Here is an 18,012-nt window from a genome sequence, read left to right as displayed (position 1 = left end):
TTTACATAATTTCGAACATCAAATGAAAACGAAAATTTTTGCAAATGTACATAATAAATATTTACATGATGTCATGTATGTGATTATAAAAAATTGAAAGGGATAACAGTAAAAGGGGTGAAGGTCAAATGAAAGTGTCAGGACTCCGGGTGTGAAGTGGAAGGGTAATTGTTCAAGGAGGGGGGGGGGGGGGGGGTTGGGGTGGGTCAATGGGACAGTGAAGCATTTTCCATGTAGGGAAACAAAATATGTTGACCAGTTGAAAGAGTGTTTATTTATATACTGGTCGCCTTGAGTTTTCAAAAAGTTGCTGTGTGAAAGATGAGGGGAAAGAAGCAAGATTTAGAACTTTGAATGTGTAAGTGCATAGATATTCGAAATCGATGTTGGGATGGGTGGTGGGGTCGTAAGATTGGAATTTAAAACAAGTACATCGACTTGGTATTTTTAGAGGAAGTAGTATACTTTACTGAAATCAGACGTATATGTAATCATATGAGTACCCATAAGACTTTAGTTTGAGAGGGTTGGTAATAATGCATTTTATTAATGTTGAGAGTTGGAATTAATTTTATATATTAACATACACTACCAATTGGAATTGTTTTGTTTTGTTTTGAAGAACATGCCAGGTTTTAAAACTAAAATTAATTAAACACGCAGGAAACAAGTGTAAAAAGTAAATTAAAAAGGTAGCCTCCCTTGGGTCGAAAATACTTCACCTATGCTAGTTAAACCAGTTTAATGCTGAACAGAGTTTAGAAGAAAGAAAACACACTTACTGATAATGCGCAGATGCAGGGTATTGCTTGATGAAGATTTAAAAAAAATAATAATAGTTAAAAAAAAAACAACGGCCACATAAATAAATAAGCACTTTTATTTACTTAATCCCTTGAAGTGCTGCAACCGAAGCACTCCAGACGACGGCTCTCTTGAATTAAGCCCATGTAACTTGTAAGCATCGCAGCCATTGCTTTGACTTTTAAAAAAAATTCCTCCTCCAGGATTTTCTATCCAGCTACTCCCTTCAAATAAGTATAATAAATAATTTGCGATCAGCCCCTCTATATGGCTGATGTCCAAACGCCGATTGTTGTAGTTGGGCAAGGGGTCATCCATAAATGACGTCACTCTTTTTTGACGATTTTTACCTTCCCCCTCACCTTCGTCACACATCGTCAAAAAAGCAAGACCCCACCCTAAAATGACGTCACACCTCAGCCTACAAACCACCTTCCCCCCCCCCCCCCCCCCCTCAAAATTGCATTTGAATTTTTCTTAAAATAGGATATTTTTCCAAAATCTTGTCTGAACTCTAGCAACATAGGGTATTTTAATCAATTCCTATTACAATTTATTAAAGCAGTTTTCTAAAACGCGAAATAACGGCAAAAAATTCGTTTTATAACATTGCTTTTTTTTTAATAATGCAAAAGTGTGACGTCACACCACCCTCATCACACACGTCACATGTGGTGTTCGGGGAAACATAGGAATTGCATTTGTTTTGAAGGGGCTCACCATTCCCTTTAACGTTTTAAGGTGTTGACAAATGATCTGCGTTTGTTTCAATACACCAAATAAATGTCCATCATTAAAAATTAATGTAAAATTTTAAAAATTTAGAGACTTATAAAGAATTCACTTTTTTACTTAAACGTGAAACTTAGTATTTCTGATTCTAGTACTTCGATAACAGGAGACCTAAATATCTGACATTAGAGGGTGTATGAGATTAGTTCTATATACTTAGTAGATACCTGTCCGAAACCCATAACTTCCCGTCGTATGTACAAATCAATCAGTGGATTGACCAACGAGCTGCATCCAGAAATAACCTTCAGGGTCAGCAGTTAATCATCGGCACTTGCTAACAGTGTCGTAGTCAGGAATTTGTCATGGGGGAGGGGTGGTTAAAATATACCCCATCTGAACCCCCCCCCCCTCATCACACACTGTCACAAAATTACGGACCCCCTCCCCCCTACGAGTGTGACGTCATTTATGGGCGACCCCTATGTGTAAAGGCCTATATATGTGAGTGTATGTATTCTATAGAACAGGGGTCTCCAAACTTTTCAGTCCGAGGGCCACTTTAACTATCAAATTTCAGTTCGGGGCCAGTTTCTTCCAGGCATGTCTTTTATTTTTCTGGACAAAGTTCCTCAGCCATCACCAATAAACGATTTTTCCTTGGACAAAAAGATCTCCGCGGGCCGGATGAAAGGACTTCGCGGGCCGCATCCGGCCCGCGGGCCGTAGTTTGGAGACCCCTGCTATAGAATATAGTTTTGGAAATTGTAAATGTTGCAATGTGACACCAAAAGCTGTAACTTTACGGTAGACAGCTGTAAATATGGGGTTTTTACCATTCTGACTACGCCACCCCTACTAGCTGATGAAGCTAATCCTACCTTTCCTATCCTACTGTAGACTGTTTAAAACAGCCGCACATTTTCATCCTTATTTTATGTTAACTTGCTGTATTTTTAGTAGCATATCAACATATATCAATCACCCCTTCCCTTGTTAAGGTCGTTGGGGCACCACAGTAGATTTTATCAAGATTTTCTGCCAAACTGTCTCTGGGTAGCTCTACAATGGGGAGCCCAGTCCAATCTGTAGTGGCATCCATCCTATGACGTTTTGCAATCCCGTCCTGGAATAGTGCATTCTTGTTCTGGACAGGTTGTGACACGTCCATACCATCTGCATTCTCTATCACTATGCTAAATGGACACTAATAGCATTAGTTAGTAATCCTTTAATATGGAGACGTGTTTGACGACCTCAAGAGTTTTCACTTATTTTTTTAAATCTAGTATATTTACAGAACTCTGTCAACATTGTGTAGTTATACTGATCTATTTTTGTTACGATAATTTTATTAATAATAACTGTTAAAATTCAAATTCTAATTAGTAATATTACAATTTATTTGGGAACAACCCCTCCCCCCCCCCCCCCATCTGTTGCTTTACTGTATCTATTTAGAAATCACTCAAGCGTAGGCTGCAAAATTTACAAAAATCCATGCCCATCCTTGATGCCATGTTAGTATTGATCCATGTAGGCCTACAACTACGGCGTGTAATTAAAAAAGAGTGGCTTCCCATTTCCGTGTACCATCCATCCACTAAAAAGCCAACACACAGCAGCTAAGTAGGCCTACACTACGAATCATTATGTAGTCCAGTACCATACAAGAAATATAAAACAAAAAAACATGATATGGGGTTGATATTTATTAATCCACACACAAAAAACAACACTATCTACATATTAGTAACAGCACAACAGCAATTAATTAGTATGGCAGACTTTCGTTCTTTGGTATAAGTATAAAAATACCATATAAACAAAGTTTATTGCAGAAAACGACATATGGTAATTGGGAAGATTGCTGTAAATGTGAGCGCTTTTTTTTTCGAGTTTACGTAGTCTTATGATTAAAATTTTTTACAAGCTTAAAATAAAAGTTAATAATACACTCTTTCAATAACTGCTTATTTTATTTTCAAAGATGTTGTGAAATCGGGCTTGTAAAGTGATCATCGATATAACTCATTAATTGACCTATTCGCGAATCTGATGATAGATGTTACTCACTGTTTGGCATTGTACTGTAATAACTGACGAACTGAAAAAGGATCATCCATAATTTTTTGAAGATTTACCCCCACCCCCTTTTCCCCATCGCCACAAAAAGCCAGACCACACCCCTAATATGATGACATAACTCAGCTTACCACCTCTACCCCTCAAAATCGCAGAAAGGTCAACATTGAATATATTTCTATCAATTACAAAAAAAGGCATTTAAAAACGCAAAAACGGCTAGATTTCAATTGCTAACACCACTTTCTAAAATACACTCATGCAGGGGCGTAGCGAGGGGGGGGGGGGGGTGCGGACCGCACCGGGTGACACCATTTAGGGGGGTGACACCAAGGCAAAAAATAGCAAAATATATAGAGAAAAACTCGAGGGGGGGGGTGCAAATCGAAAGTTTGAGGGGGGGTGCAAATCGAAAACTTGAGGGGGGGTGCAAATCGAAAGTTTGAGGGGGGGGGGGGGGTGCAAATCGAAAATTGGAAGGGTCGCTAGGGCCTCTGGGGGGTGACACCATTAAGTGCCGCACCGGGTGACACCCGACCTCGCTACGCCACTGCACTCATGTATCGTTGCTTTGTTACCCTACACACCCTACCCCCCCCCCCCCCCTCTCAATGAAATTTCGATTTCCCTTACTTTTGGAGGATAACCCGCAAACTAAAACAGTCAAATTCACAGCAAAACTCGCAATGATTGACACTTTTATTTAATAAACTAAAAAAAAAAAAAACCACTCCAAACACATTTGTTAATAATCATGCAGAAAAATGCCACGCAACTGGGAACGGTGGGAGGAGAATCAGCAATCTTTTCTTACTTTAAGCACTCCACATTTCCTTTCCCACAACACACGTGAAGTAATGATTTTGAGCTAATATTCATCGTGTCCTCGTAAAACTCGTCGACATTGGCACCGTGCTCCAATAATTCTGTTAACTTTTCAACATTATTTTCCACCACTGCATAATACAAGCTACTATGATCTTCCATTACTCTGAAAAACGCCAGCAGTATTTTATAATAAAAACGTGTTTACAATTTCTATACAGGATTTTTTTTCCCATAAAGCCACGCCCATTCAGAAGCCGATTTTTCATGAATAGTCCAAGGCCTATATTGCATATACTTGGCTGTATATATATAGGCTATATATATAAACAATAATATATATATATATATATATATATATATATATATATATATATATATATATATATATATATATATTCCTCCTAGATTACGAACATGTTTCCTTGGCCTAGAGAGGCCGTCAATTATTCAGCTCTTGATCCTCTAGGCCTAGATCTATATTGAAATTTGAAAGTATAAAATTCTTGGACGAAGCAACCGATGATCTTGAACTTAAGTTGAATTGAATAGGACTAGGCTTCGTCAGCTTGTAAATAAACTGAGTCTATCTTCTGCGCATGACTGCGGTCTATTTCGAGGCTCCTAACGTGGCGACTGTGTTTTCTTATTAAAATCGCAGATTTACGGCTAGAGGTGAATAATATTTGCTATTCGGTTTAACGTAGCACAGTTTTAAAGCGCTAAAACTAAAACTGTGTTTCTACCTTTAAATATGACCGACAATTTTTTAAACTTTTCTAAAAATAGACTTCCTGTTTTATTTTGTTAGGAAGTTTTTACATTTTTAAAAAGCAAATTAAAAAAGGCCTATTTAAAATAACAATGTGAATTCAGATTATTTTTTATAAGCTTCCATATTAATATAATATACTTTTGTCGTATTTTAAAAATTATTAATCTTAGTATTACAATTAAAAAATCGAAACTTGGCTACTTACTACTTAGTTACAGGATGTTATTCGTTTCTACTCAGCCTTCCTAGCGAGAAACACGTTACTAGCGGTATAAAAATTTACTGCCTGAGACCTTAATAGTTTAGTTGTTTCACCTAACATGCAAAAGAGGCAATAGCGCAGTGCGTATGTAATGAGAATACGGCCTTAGTAACTTCCTGCCAGACTGTTCAGGAAACCATTACTCAACTTTATAGAACATATAAAATTAACTAAGCATACTAGACATAGTCATTGTTTATCTCAAGGTCTGGCAGCAGAAGAAAACGTTAACTTTTTCACAATGAGTGCTTCAGGCGAATTTGGCAACCCATTGAGAAAGTTCAAACTTGTATTTCTTGGGGAACAAAGTGGTGTGTAATAAAAAAAAAATAGTTGGCTAGTTAAAAAGTTGATTTTCTCTGATAACTGAACTGTGTCTCACAAATTTACTGTTTTGTGTTTTAATTTTTAACGAGCCGACCCGCGGCATATCATACGCCGCTATTTAGTTGTTGTTTTTTCTACTTTTCAGTTATTCATAATTTGTGAATTCGACACTACCAACGCTGCCACTGAAAATATTTCTTTAAAACACTAAAAGTAGCTGGTTAAGGACGATAACCCCCCCCCCCCCCCCCCCCCCCCCCTCCGTTAAAGTTATTAGTTATTAAGTAAACTCCACTTAGTTACACCACCCCCCTACGTTTAAAATCGTCTCAAACTAAATTATCTGCCCCTAATAGTCATCACTAAACCCGGCTCAGTTTGTAAACATTTAGAGTGAACCACAGCTCACCAGACCATGTAGGGGTGGGGGTGGTAGGGAGCGCGTTTACAGCTTGTTTTCTAGCGTCTCCCAGAAGAGAATTATTTATTATATATATATATAGATTCTAGATATCTAATCTAGATTTATATCTAGATGTAGACTCTAGAAAGAAGCTACATTAGATAGTATATTAGTTGGTTTGATGGATGAATGAATGCATTTAATAATTAATTTAAATGGATTAGGCCTAAATGTCAAAGCAAAGAGTTACTAAACTATTAAAGAGTAAGACTACCACTTCAATTCATCACTAGATCTAGATGATGAGGCTACATGTCAATAATGTCATAATAATATGATAATAGTATGCAATATGTAGAATCTAGATCTAGTTCTAGCAGTTTTCACTTTTGGTTTAAAAAGTCAGACTAGTGACTGATGATTAGACTAGAGAAGAGAGTTGACTTAGACTTCTAGATCTAGTATTCTAGTGTCTACCTAGTTGTCACTAGTCTTACTAGCTAGATCTAGAATAGACTTTTTTGTTTTGTCTGCTAGACCTAGTTTTAGTATGAATCAGCCTGAGACAAGTGAGTGTACTTTGAACTTAGTGTAGTAGTAGTAGCTACCATTTCAAGTTATCTAAAATCTAAGTCTAATGTAGGCCGTTTTGTTCACAGCTTCTAGGTTTGTTTGTTTATGATGCACATCTAATGGCCCTAGTGCCTAACCTTAATTTCTAACCATTAAACTTGACTCAAGATTACAATACTACCAACAAACAAACACCTATTTTCGGAAGTGTATTATCAGACATTGTAAGTAAAAAGTAAAGTTTCCCTTTCAAACCTGACGGTCTATGGGGCAAGTGAAGTAGAGTTCACTTGTTTCTGTGACCTCGGCATATGAAGAGATAGTGTGGTCAGCACTATGCCCAGCCGCCTTTACTTTCCCTAACATGAGTTAGGTACCCATCAGAGTTGGGTGGACTCAGGGACGGTCTACTGACTTGAACCCGGATTCGAACTCGAGACTAGCGGGTTAGCAGTCCAGCTCTCTACCGCTAGACCACTCCGTCCCATCAGACATTGGCATACCCAATAATCCAACTAATGATTTTGATGCCATCATCAGTTGAAGTAATCTGAACTACCCATTTCTGTTTTCTATTAAAGTTTGATCTGAATTGTCTGGTGTACTTGCAAACAGCACTTTAGTGAAAGTAGCTCTCTGTATACTTGTATTCAGATCAAATAACTCATAAACACAGCTATTAAACCAGCATAATTATGTGGATATTATACTTCGAAACCTTAATTTTATACACACGACAATTATCTAGTAATTATTTTCTGGCTTTATGTGATGTGAGATTGGCAACAGATATTATTTAGAATGCAGTTTATGTAACTTGGTATACTTACCCTCTATCAATTTAAAAAGCATGGCATGCTAATTGTGTACAGATAATGTCATAGAGTAAAAAAAATACCAAGTTCAAATAGCAACATGTCATACCCCCTCAAGACAGAATGTGTTTACAATGATGTTTATCACACTTTGCTACTGTAATTTAAATTTATTTTAAATTATTTATTTTTTAAATATTTGTGTAAAATTAAGCACATTTTAACTTAAAATTAAAAGCAAGCAAGAGTAAACCAAGTTTTAATGGAGGTCACATGCCAATTAGTTTTGTACAAAATGATGAAGGATATGATAGGCACACGTTCACTTTGGAATATTTTCCTGTTATAAATTATAAATACTTGGGTCAAAAAGTTAATTTACGCTAAATTGACTTTGTTTACCTTTAAAAAGTGGATCTTCATAAAAATGCTAAAAGGGGTGTTAAGTTACTGGTATTAAAGTAAATATTAACTAATGTCAATGTCTTCGCTAAACCATAAGATTAAAAAAAGCTAGGCCTCTATCTACTGTTTTATTTAAAACTGATTTAAAAATGCATTTATGATTTTAACGTATTTACATTTCTCACAACTATTAGCATTTGAGCTTGTCTCAGGTCTTAAAATGATGTAACTATTGTTTAAATAGTTTACTGTCTGACATATGCATTTTATAGTTTAAGGTCTATTGTGGTTTGCATTACTTTTTAAATCCGTCTTTTGTCAATAGATAGCCTCCATTGCCTGTTCTTGGTATTTTCCTGATGATTAAGTTTTCTTTACTAAAATTTCTCTTGAACTAGGCTTACTGGAATTTGTATTATTTTATCATTACAGTTGGTAAAACTTCACTAATTACAAGGTTTATGTATGACAGCTTTGATAACACATATCAGGTAAGATTTCCCTTTTCAATTGTAACATGTACAGATATTGCATTTAAGTGATGTTTCTAAAATATGGTCATATATCTTAATACATTTTTTTATAGGCCACTATAGGAATAGACTTTCTTTCAAAAACCATGTATTTGGAAGACAGAACGGTAAGACACATTTTTTCTGTAATTTATGGTAGTCATTGATTTATTTGCCCTTATTTTTATTTTTAAAAAATAACAATTTCTTTGTCTTGACACTTTGGTATAGTAGGCCTTTATATTTTACTGTTTCCTTCTTATTTTGGTCTGCCTTTAGAAATAAAATGTAATGTTAATTTTTACTGACTAGATACGTCTACAATTATGGGACACCGCAGGGCAAGAGAGATTCCGCAGTTTGATTCCTAGTTACATTAGAGATTCTTCAGTAGCTGTTGTTGTCTATGATATTACAAGTAAGCTGTTCTCTCTTTTTGGTCTTTGCTTGGTGCTTTCTACTCTATTGTCATATTCATATCATATTTTAATTTTTTCTGCATTTTGAGTTAGTATTTAATATTTATAGTTTAAACATTCTTCAATGTTTTCTTTTTATTGCAAAATGCAAATCATGAACCAGTCTTAAAACAATGTTTAAAAAAAAATGAATTTCTCTCATAATAGCAAAAATTCTAATTTCATTCTTTTTCCAAAAAGACTACCAATGTTTTTTTCACATCACAATTTTAAAACTATCAATTTTGTTTTAGATGCAAATTCCTTCCATCAAACATCAAAGTGGATTGATGATGTTCGAACAGAGCGAGGGAGTGATGTGATAATCATGCTTGTTGGAAATAAGACAGATCTTTCAGATAAACGGTAAATTACATTTCTTGTGTTATATTTGTTTAGTGGTCTAGCCTTTATAGATAGTAGCTTTGTTTCCTACGCTACTGTCAATCTTGCAATTATAGTATTTTTCAAAAGCTAAAGTATGTTAAATACTCATATAAGTAATTTAAAAAGGAGTAATCAAATGTCAAAGGTTTTTTTTTAAAAGTTGCATATCATCACTTTTATAGAGGTGAGATGTTGAGGTGAAAAGATCTGAAGTGATAAGTCTGTAGCTGTACCTGGGCAATTTTGTTTTTCCGTAATTTTATTTACATAGTTAAGGCACTAGAAAAGGTTGTCTTGCTTTCTAATTTTTTAAAAACATAACTGTACCAAATTAGCAGGAAACTGCATTCTCATTTAAATTAGGCTGTTTGGGTTAATTTCCCATGAACAAGAACTAATGAATACATGGGTAAGATGGGCACTTGGTAAGAACGCCTGGTCTAGTTTGCTTGACATTTATCCCCCTTTACAATAAGATAAAGTTTTCAGTAATTAAGCTGTCCAATTGAAAATTAAAAGCTGATTTTTAAAACTTTCAGACAAGTGTCAACAGAAGAAGGAGAGAGAAAAGCAAAAGAGTTAAATGTGATGTTTATTGAAACAAGTGCAAAGGCTGGTTATAATGTTAAACAAGTAAGTTATTTTTTAAATGTTAGGAGTTTATTTACTTGTCCCAGCATACATATTTTTCCACTGTTCAGTTTTTTATTTTTGTATTGCCTGGTCATACATACATACCAGATGATTTCTAGTTTGTTGGAACTAAAAGGTATTTAGTCAACCATCCTATGGACCTGCTTTATTGTAATGTACCCTTGTACCAGGTATTTAATCACTATGCCTTAACTGGCCGTCAATATTTTAACCTACACTTGTACAAGGTAGTTAATCACTTGTACCAGGATTTAGTCACCATGCCCTAAATGGCAGTCGATATTTTAACCTACCCTTGTACCAGGTATTTAGTCACCATGCCCTAACTAGCCTTAAATATTTTAACCTACCCTTGTACCAGGTATTTAGTCACCATGCCCTAACTAGCCTTAAATATTTTAACCTACCCTTGTACCAGGTATTTAGTCACCATGCCCTAACTGGCCTTAAATATTTTAACCTACCCTTGTACCAGGTATTTAGTCATCATACCCTAACTGGCCTTAAATATTTTAACCTACCCTTGTACCAGATATTTAGTCACCATGCCCTAACTGGCCTGCTGTATTTTTCCCCCCAGTTATTTAGACGAGTTGCTGCTGCTCTTCCAGGAATGGAACAAAAAGATGATAAAAATACAAGTATCCTTTTGCATTTACCCCTCGCTACTGCTATTCATTTGGTCTTTAGTCTTGTTTTAAATTCAAAATTCTTTAGTGCTAATAAAAGTGCATTAATTCCCATGTGTTGTAAGATAGATCACCATATAGCTGTGCCTACAATCACTATTCACTTTTAGGCTGAGCATTCTCTTAAGTTTTCTTGTTGAATTTAGCTGATTTAATTTTTCTCTGATGTGGTAAAGGCTTGTGGAGTGTATTATCATTGGTAAAGCCCATTTTCTTTGTTCTAATGTTTAATCAACACTAGCTAAACCTGAGATGATGCAGGTAAGTGTTTATGGTATATTTACTCGAGTTTTCTGTCATTACACTTTAATGTTGGTGTTTCATATTGCACATCGTTGTAGGTTTTATGTTTAGTATTTTGATGTTTTATTGATGTTTTTTGTTACACATAAATACTGTCATATTTAGAACATTTTTGTCTATCAATAGGCCCAGCAGTTAAAATAATCACTCAGTGAAAATTTAGATCTGAAATAAATCCCTTTTACTCTTTTGTAAGGAAAATTAAAGAACTGAGACTCACATTTGATACAGTTTGAGAAACCTTTTTATTTTAACAAATTACTTTACCTGTTGATAATGATAGTTTTTAAGTTGTTTATTTTAAATAAATAAATCTCTAAAAGTAAGAAACCAGATAAACTGTTTTTAACCAAATACTATATATTCAAAAGAAAAAAAGTACTGTAATTATATCCTCTTAAATACTATCACTTCAAGCATGCTAATGAGTAATTGTGATGATTTCCATCCAAAATAAATTCCTTGACAAAAATTTTCTCAGTGACGGAAGTAAAATTGAAAGAAGCCCCTGTAGAAACTCCGCCCCCTGAAGGAGGATGTGCTTGTTAGTTTGTGTGTAATTTAAGGCTGTGACGAAGTTGCACAATTAATTGCTGAATGTATTAACATAAATGCTGCCGCTAGAGTTTATTTCTTGTCTGAATACAAGATGAGTAAATTATTTTAACACTTGATGTATTTGAACTTTCATAAATACAGTGAAGGTAAAATGATGAAATAAATGAATACTCTTTTAAAAGTGAAATGTCAAGTTTGATTTGTTTCTGTGGTCTAAGTGGATTCTGTTTCAATATATAATTTTTGCACTTGGTCTTGTTTTCACAAGCTGGGTTCTTTACATTTTCTTTTCTTTTTAAAGCATGATTCTATTCTTTACATAGATGATCCTTTGTTTTTTTCTGTTAGTTAACCAACCCACATAACAATTTTTGTTTGACTTGTAACCCACATAGTGATGTGATTCACGCACATACAATTTGTTTTGTTTTTGCTTTGCGTATTGTGTTCCTTAACCATTATTGCAGTGCATGATGTTGTTCTTAAGCCTGACGCCCCCGCAGAACAGCAGACGCCAGAAGGAGGCTGTGCATGCTAGAACTTGTCACGTTTTAACCTCTGATCAACTTTAACCTTTTTGTGTTTGCGCTGATGAATATTACGCACTGTTTATCTTTATTTTATAGCAAAAATGTACCACCAATTTAGAAGTAATTGAAGACGTTTAATCTGGATAATTCAAAATAAAGTACTATAATTTAGGATACAGTTTAGCAGACTATTAATTTTGAACATAAAAAGGCATGGGTGTTTAGTGTAAAAACAATTTTTTCTTTTCATCAGTAGAGAATTGTTTCATGGAATTTGATTTGCAACATTTGACAATGAACTATTGCAATTTTTAAATGGTTTTTTGTGACAGACAATAATTTATTTGGCTATGATCATCTATAAATTTTAAAAACTTGTTGGTTGATGAATATATAGGTATTGAAAATAAACAGTTGTAATATGAATATGCAATGACTGTAAGACTGTTAACGGTGAAGACAACACCTAAGTGACAACCTGTATATATCTGTATATGTAAATTGTCTTAAAACAGTGCTTCACCCTGGCCCAAGTATAATTTCAAGATGTCTGACTTGATTTCTACCATCCATTGAGATACCAACACAATGTGGAAAACTAGAAAAAACAAATATCTTGAGAAATAGTCAGCCGTCTTGAATTATGCAGATACTTTGAGAACCACTGTTATAAAGACAAGTGAATTGGGGCACATTCTTTCATTTAGCTTGATATATCTCTTTCCTAGATCCCATCCATTTGTGATTTATTTTTGCTACACATTTCTTCCAAGAAAGAAATGTTGTGCTTTATCAATATGATCAAAATCTCAAGTAATGTTAATGTTTTTTTGTATCATAAACATACTGTGTTGTGGTGTAGGGATTAATAATAGTTGCTAGGCATATTTAGTATTTATTTAATATTTTAAACTTCACAAAAGTGATTTCTCTAATGTTTGTAAAATAAATTTGATCAATGAACAATCAATACTGATTATCAAAGAGTTCACTTTGGGCCTGATAACTATTAATTTATTATTTTTAACATGTTTTTTCTAACACAAATATTGCATCTTAAAAAAATTGAATGAACACGGCACTTTGCATTCATATTTAAAAACCAATCCTGCAACAGATGAGTGTTGTTGATTGAATGTAATTTTTACATTTGAAGGTATAATTTTAACAAGTGTGGCCGCAAGCTAATTGTTTTGCAGAATTTGTAACTAATTGGCTTTTTACTCAAACTCGTTTGTCACTCTAGTTCTGGCTGTCTGATAGCAGTCATATAGAAAGGCAAAACCATATAAACAGCATGCTCATTTCTTTCATACACTCAGTCTTATGTTTGTATTTTTTAAGTTTATTTGTTTTGCTGAAAATAATTTCAAAAAAATTTTCAGTACCATATATTAAATATGATAGTAAAATCGACCTAGGTAACTGATAAATCAGTTTAAAGTACTTAATGTTGTTTAGTCTGTCGTTTAACAGAAATTATGAAATTTTACAGACGTGTGTAGGAAAGCTGTGATTTGATATCTGTTCTACTTTGTACAGTCTCACACATCAGTCTAGAATTTTAAGGACTTGAGGCATTTTTTTTTGTAGACAATTTAAGCCTTGTAATTCCAGGTTGTAGGCTGGTTAGATTAGTTTTCAAGCTTTGTTAAATTTTTGGGAAAGTGTGACAGCTCGGCTTGATGTATGGTTAATGTTGGCTGTGTAATCTTTTTCTACTATATGATGCCCTATGTGTGGAGCACATCACTGCTATGTACCAGTGTACTAACTATGCTATGGTTGTTTTTATAATATGATTTTCTTTTTCTTATTTGGGTTTTATTTTCTCTAAAGGCTTGAGTTATAATCGAGTGTTAACGTTCTCTTAGAACTTTCTCTGAGAAGTCGTATTATTTATCTACTTGTCTTGTAAAGTTCTATATTGGCTCGCAGTTCACCAAAAAATGCACCAAAGTTTTGAAGTTAAAGTTATTCCCCCCCCCCCAATCATTGTATTTTTTGTTTAATATTTTAACTGCATAAAAACATGATTGATTTTTATCTAGTGTAAACATTTATTGAAGTACTGTGTGCCTTTTTATGGGAAGCATTCATTTATTTTAACTTTAAGCTTTTAAAATAAAAGTACAAGAATAGGCTTACCTAATTAATCTTCATGAATAACTGTATTGACCAAATACTGCCACACATTTCAATTTCCCTCTGTCAAATTTGTGAGGATGACTGCACACTTAAAGCTGTAGTATTGCTTTTATCTAAATTAATTCAGTTACCTCCCCTGTACATGTACATTTTTGTATTGCTTATAAATAGTCAAATCAGTCATAGAGATAAGTCTTTTTCTAGTATTCCATTTTCTACATTTGTAAAGATCTTCCTGCATGGTTTTTAAAGAAAATCATATTCATAAGAGGGTTGCTTTATAAAATTATAGCTTGTAATTAGAGTGCATGAAAATAAATTTATGTACATTATGTCTTTTGATGAACCATGTAAAACTAAATACTATGCAAAAACTAAATTTAGTATTTAAAAAAAAACCCGCATCTACCTAGATCAGTTTTATAGATTGTGTTTTTGTGTTATAATTAACCAGCATGTCTGTAACACTGGATTTGCAATATATATTTTTTTTATTGGATTACACAAACCATGACCAAAATGAACGTTATTTTTTTTATACTTAAGCTACTAAAAAAATCAGAATCTATGTTCGCCTGAATGTCTAATTTTTAATAATTTGACTTAAAATATACACTTGGAAAGGGAATTTTTTTTTTTCATTTTGTTTTGTGGTTCATCATTAGCCATACATGGAGATGTATGTATGGAAATTGTGATTAGTTATAAAAAAATACTGATCAACATACTGTTTTGGTGGTATTTGTAAGTTATAATCCTGCCACTATCCTACATTTGAGTATTTGTGGCAATATTCCATACAGACATAAATCCTTATTTGTTGCCGATGGTGGTAGGATGGTGACAGACAAGTATTGTTTTATTTATATCACTGACTTGACTGTTAGTTAAACAAGGTTTTAATTTATCACTAGTGGTATTAGTATGTATGGCTGTTGTCATGACAACAATAATTGTGGAGAATTTATTCAATAAAATTATGTGTATTTTTATTTACTTTTTTGTTTTATTTTTTTTTGTTTTGCTTGGTGTTTATCTAGTACCTTTGTACTATTGCTTTATGACAAGAATACAGATTTGACTTAGTCCTTTGGAGTAATGGGCCTCAACCATAATCTCCCATTATGTCCAATCCCCAGACAGGTACTGTGCTATCTCCCAAGACATCCCTTTGGGTACCTCCAGATGTATTTAGCCATCTCTCAAGACATCCCTATGGGTTCCTCCAGAAGAGTCCACTTACAGCTCTGTCTTTGACGCCCTCTATTTTGCCTACACAGGAGTTCCATCAGCACCAGATGTGTCACATTTGTATGTGTGTCACTATGTTCCCCCCACCCAGTGCCACTCCCTCATTCTGATCTGTGTCGACATAGGCTCGTTACTTTATGCAAGCATGTTTTTGTGTTTTTTAAACTATGCATTTGGATGGTGTTGCTTTGAATATTTTGTGAGTGTTGCATCTATTATTTCACTGTTTGATGGTGCTGCAATTAATTGTTCAGTGTGATGGTGCTACATTTTGTTGTCCATTTGATGGTGCTGCATTTTATTGTTCCCTATTTGATGGTGTTGCATTTTATTGTTCCCTGTTTGATGGTGCTACATTTTACTGCTACCTATTTGATGGTGCTACATCAGAATTGAGAACTTGGTAAGGAAAACCATTGGACTTTATTCGGAATCTTATGTGTTGATGGTTAGAATTTGAAGCCTGTTACACAAAAGAAGAGCCTAAAATGTAAAGAATCCTGCAACAAGGTATACAATCATTTTATTGCAGTTATTGAAGCTATTCATTTGAACATGCAGTTTACATTAAGAAATTAGAATTTGCACACACAAAAATATTTTTAATCATGGCGGAAAGTTTGGGTCTTTACAAGAAAGAGGCAAATCACATCTAATCTTTTTATCTTTAAATACCCAGTAGCAAAATTTGACTGAAAGTTGACTGAATTGTAAACAAATTTATTAATCATTATGGGTTGTGTTGAGTTTAAGGAAAAGTATTTTATGAGTACACTAACACAATTAATAATGAAGAACATCGATTGATTAATATATTAAATTAATACAAAAGATTGCAATTTGGAGACTAACCTTCACAAAATGATTAACTCTTTGATGTCTATGAATTTGCCCTGACTAACTTGACTAAGTTGACTTAGTCCTCTTTGCTCCTTCTGGAACATAGAGCCTCCAAATCCTGACTGACCACCTACATATATAAAATCTGGTACAGGCACCACATAAGCTACGTAAACTATAAATAATTTATAAATAAAATAATTAAAAACATGGGCAATTGGACTACTACATTTTTGTGGGAAAACGACATTTTGAAAGTTAAATTAAGAATTTTCAGAAAAAATACTTTTGGAAGTAGAAGTTTTACAAAATAGTATACAAGTCTGTGGATATCAAAAGTTTTGAGTTTATCGTCTGCTTGTAGTCCTTAACCCAACCAGATATCGAACTCAAACCCAAGGAGCCTATGATGGAGGTGACCGACCAAGAGGGACAGTGTTCCTGTTTGCTGTAGTGATCAAATTCTTCTCCAAAGCCCAATCTGGGCAACCCATTCGCGCTGTGCAACCTCTCCACAGGAAAGAAAACAAAAAATACAGAATTCCAGTTTTGTTTTGATTTTTTGATTTCGCTTTTTAAAAAAATATGTAAATCTTTGTAAATTATACATCTATGTAATTATTTTATTAGCCTGATTTTTTGTTTGTTTTTAACTGAGAAATCAGTTGAAATTTTTTTCAGCCATTTATTTTATAAAAAATGTATGTATGTATTTTGTGTATAAAATCACTTCACAAAAATGCCGTCTTAGTATTATCAAACGCTACTGCAGAAAAAGTTTTAAATAAAATACACTATTTTCTCATCTTTATGAATTATAATATGCACAGTGGCTTTTAGATCTAGATCTAATTCCAAATGCGCTTCTTGGGTGCTGTGAAGCTACCCGTAAGATATTGGTTAGTTCGCTACTTCAAGTTGACTTGTTTCTGGTTTGCCAATTCTTTGTGGTGTTTCTAGATCCATTAGCTCTCAGTAAAGCTTTAAGACAAAAGATTACATTGTTAGATGGGCACCCACAGAGATGCAGGTGTTGATTTAATTTATGGGTTCAGAACACCTATGATTGCCCAAAGCATAGGTGAAGGTCACAATAGTTTAGATCTTTAATACTAAAAAAATTGTTGTGAGAAGATCCATATTAATATTACAAAAAAAACAACTATCAAATGAAAAACTACTGCTCAGTAATAATTTTGATAACAAAATAAAATTCAGGAACAATAACTCAATTTCACACAGAATTATCATTGCTTGCTTCCCTTGATTCTTCATTTAAAAACTCAAGTGGGGAAACTGTGTATAGATTTTAAATGCTATAGTTCCTAAAACAATGTCTTCTGCCTCAATTGAAAAGATCAGTACTTTTAACTGTACACTTGAAAAATAAACAACTAACTATTCATAGTTAGTAGCTTGTATTGAGCCATTGTTTTACAAAATATTTTTTCCGACTCCTGTTTAATTAACACCTAGTATTGTTCTGTCGTACTTCATCTTATAACCGTCTTAGTGAAAATGAAGTGACGAAATACTGCTCAGACTGTATCAAACAATGTTGATAGTTTCACGGATTAGGTGCACGTTGGTGCACGTATTAAATTTTACATAACACACAAAACTCTAACCAACCCCCCCCCCCCCCCCCCAAACCACTATACTATTTGATACAACAA

At 34.0% G+C, this 18,012-nt stretch overlaps 1 protein-coding gene across 3 annotated transcripts; it reads left to right on the top strand.

The window, feature by feature from the left end:
- The first annotated feature begins 5,579 nt into the window (after positions 1-5,579).
- LOC131931026 (ras-related protein Rab6) lies at positions 5,580-17,761 on the top strand. 3 transcript variants are annotated; one of them, XM_059287706.1, is made up of 8 exons: positions 5,580-5,794; positions 8,439-8,497; positions 8,593-8,646; positions 8,831-8,936; positions 9,231-9,342; positions 9,903-9,996; positions 10,598-10,658; positions 16,717-17,761. In XM_059287706.1, the coding sequence occupies exons 1-8, from the start codon at positions 5,725-5,727 to the stop codon at positions 16,788-16,790; spliced, it is 630 nt and encodes a 209-aa protein (XP_059143689.1). In that variant the 5' UTR covers positions 5,580-5,724; the 3' UTR covers positions 16,791-17,761. The 3 variants fall into 3 exon arrangements, with proteins under 3 accessions (XP_059143689.1, XP_059143690.1, XP_059143691.1); XM_059287707.1 differs by lacking the exon at positions 16,717-17,761 and adding an exon at positions 12,035-15,237; XM_059287708.1 differs by lacking the exon at positions 16,717-17,761 and adding an exon at positions 11,491-12,022.
- The last annotated feature ends 251 nt before the right edge of the window (positions 17,762-18,012 follow it).

Source organism: Physella acuta, unplaced genomic scaffold (genome assembly GCF_028476545.2).
Source record: "Physella acuta isolate Inbredline_101_S28 unplaced genomic scaffold, ASM2847654v3 ptg001877l, whole genome shotgun sequence".
In the NCBI taxonomy this organism is placed as follows: domain Eukaryota; kingdom Metazoa; phylum Mollusca; class Gastropoda; family Physidae; genus Physella; species Physella acuta.
The sequence above is the reverse complement of the archived record's forward strand: the minus strand, read 5'-3'. Positions and strand labels throughout refer to the sequence as shown.

What these genes read in the sequence shown, in the direction of transcription:
- LOC131931026 (XM_059287706.1), top strand. Translation starts at nt 5,725, where the DNA reads ATGAGTGCTTCAGGCGAATTTGGCAACCCATTGAGAAAGTTCAAACTT. An exon ending in TGTTGTCTATGATATTACAA is followed by an intron (nt 8,937 to 9,230) that starts GTAAGCTGTTCT and finishes ATTTTGTTTTAG; the next exon opens with ATGCAAATTCCTTCCATCAA. An exon ending in ACAGATCTTTCAGATAAACG is followed by an intron (nt 9,343 to 9,902) that starts GTAAATTACATT and finishes TAAAACTTTCAG; the next exon opens with ACAAGTGTCAACAGAAGAAG.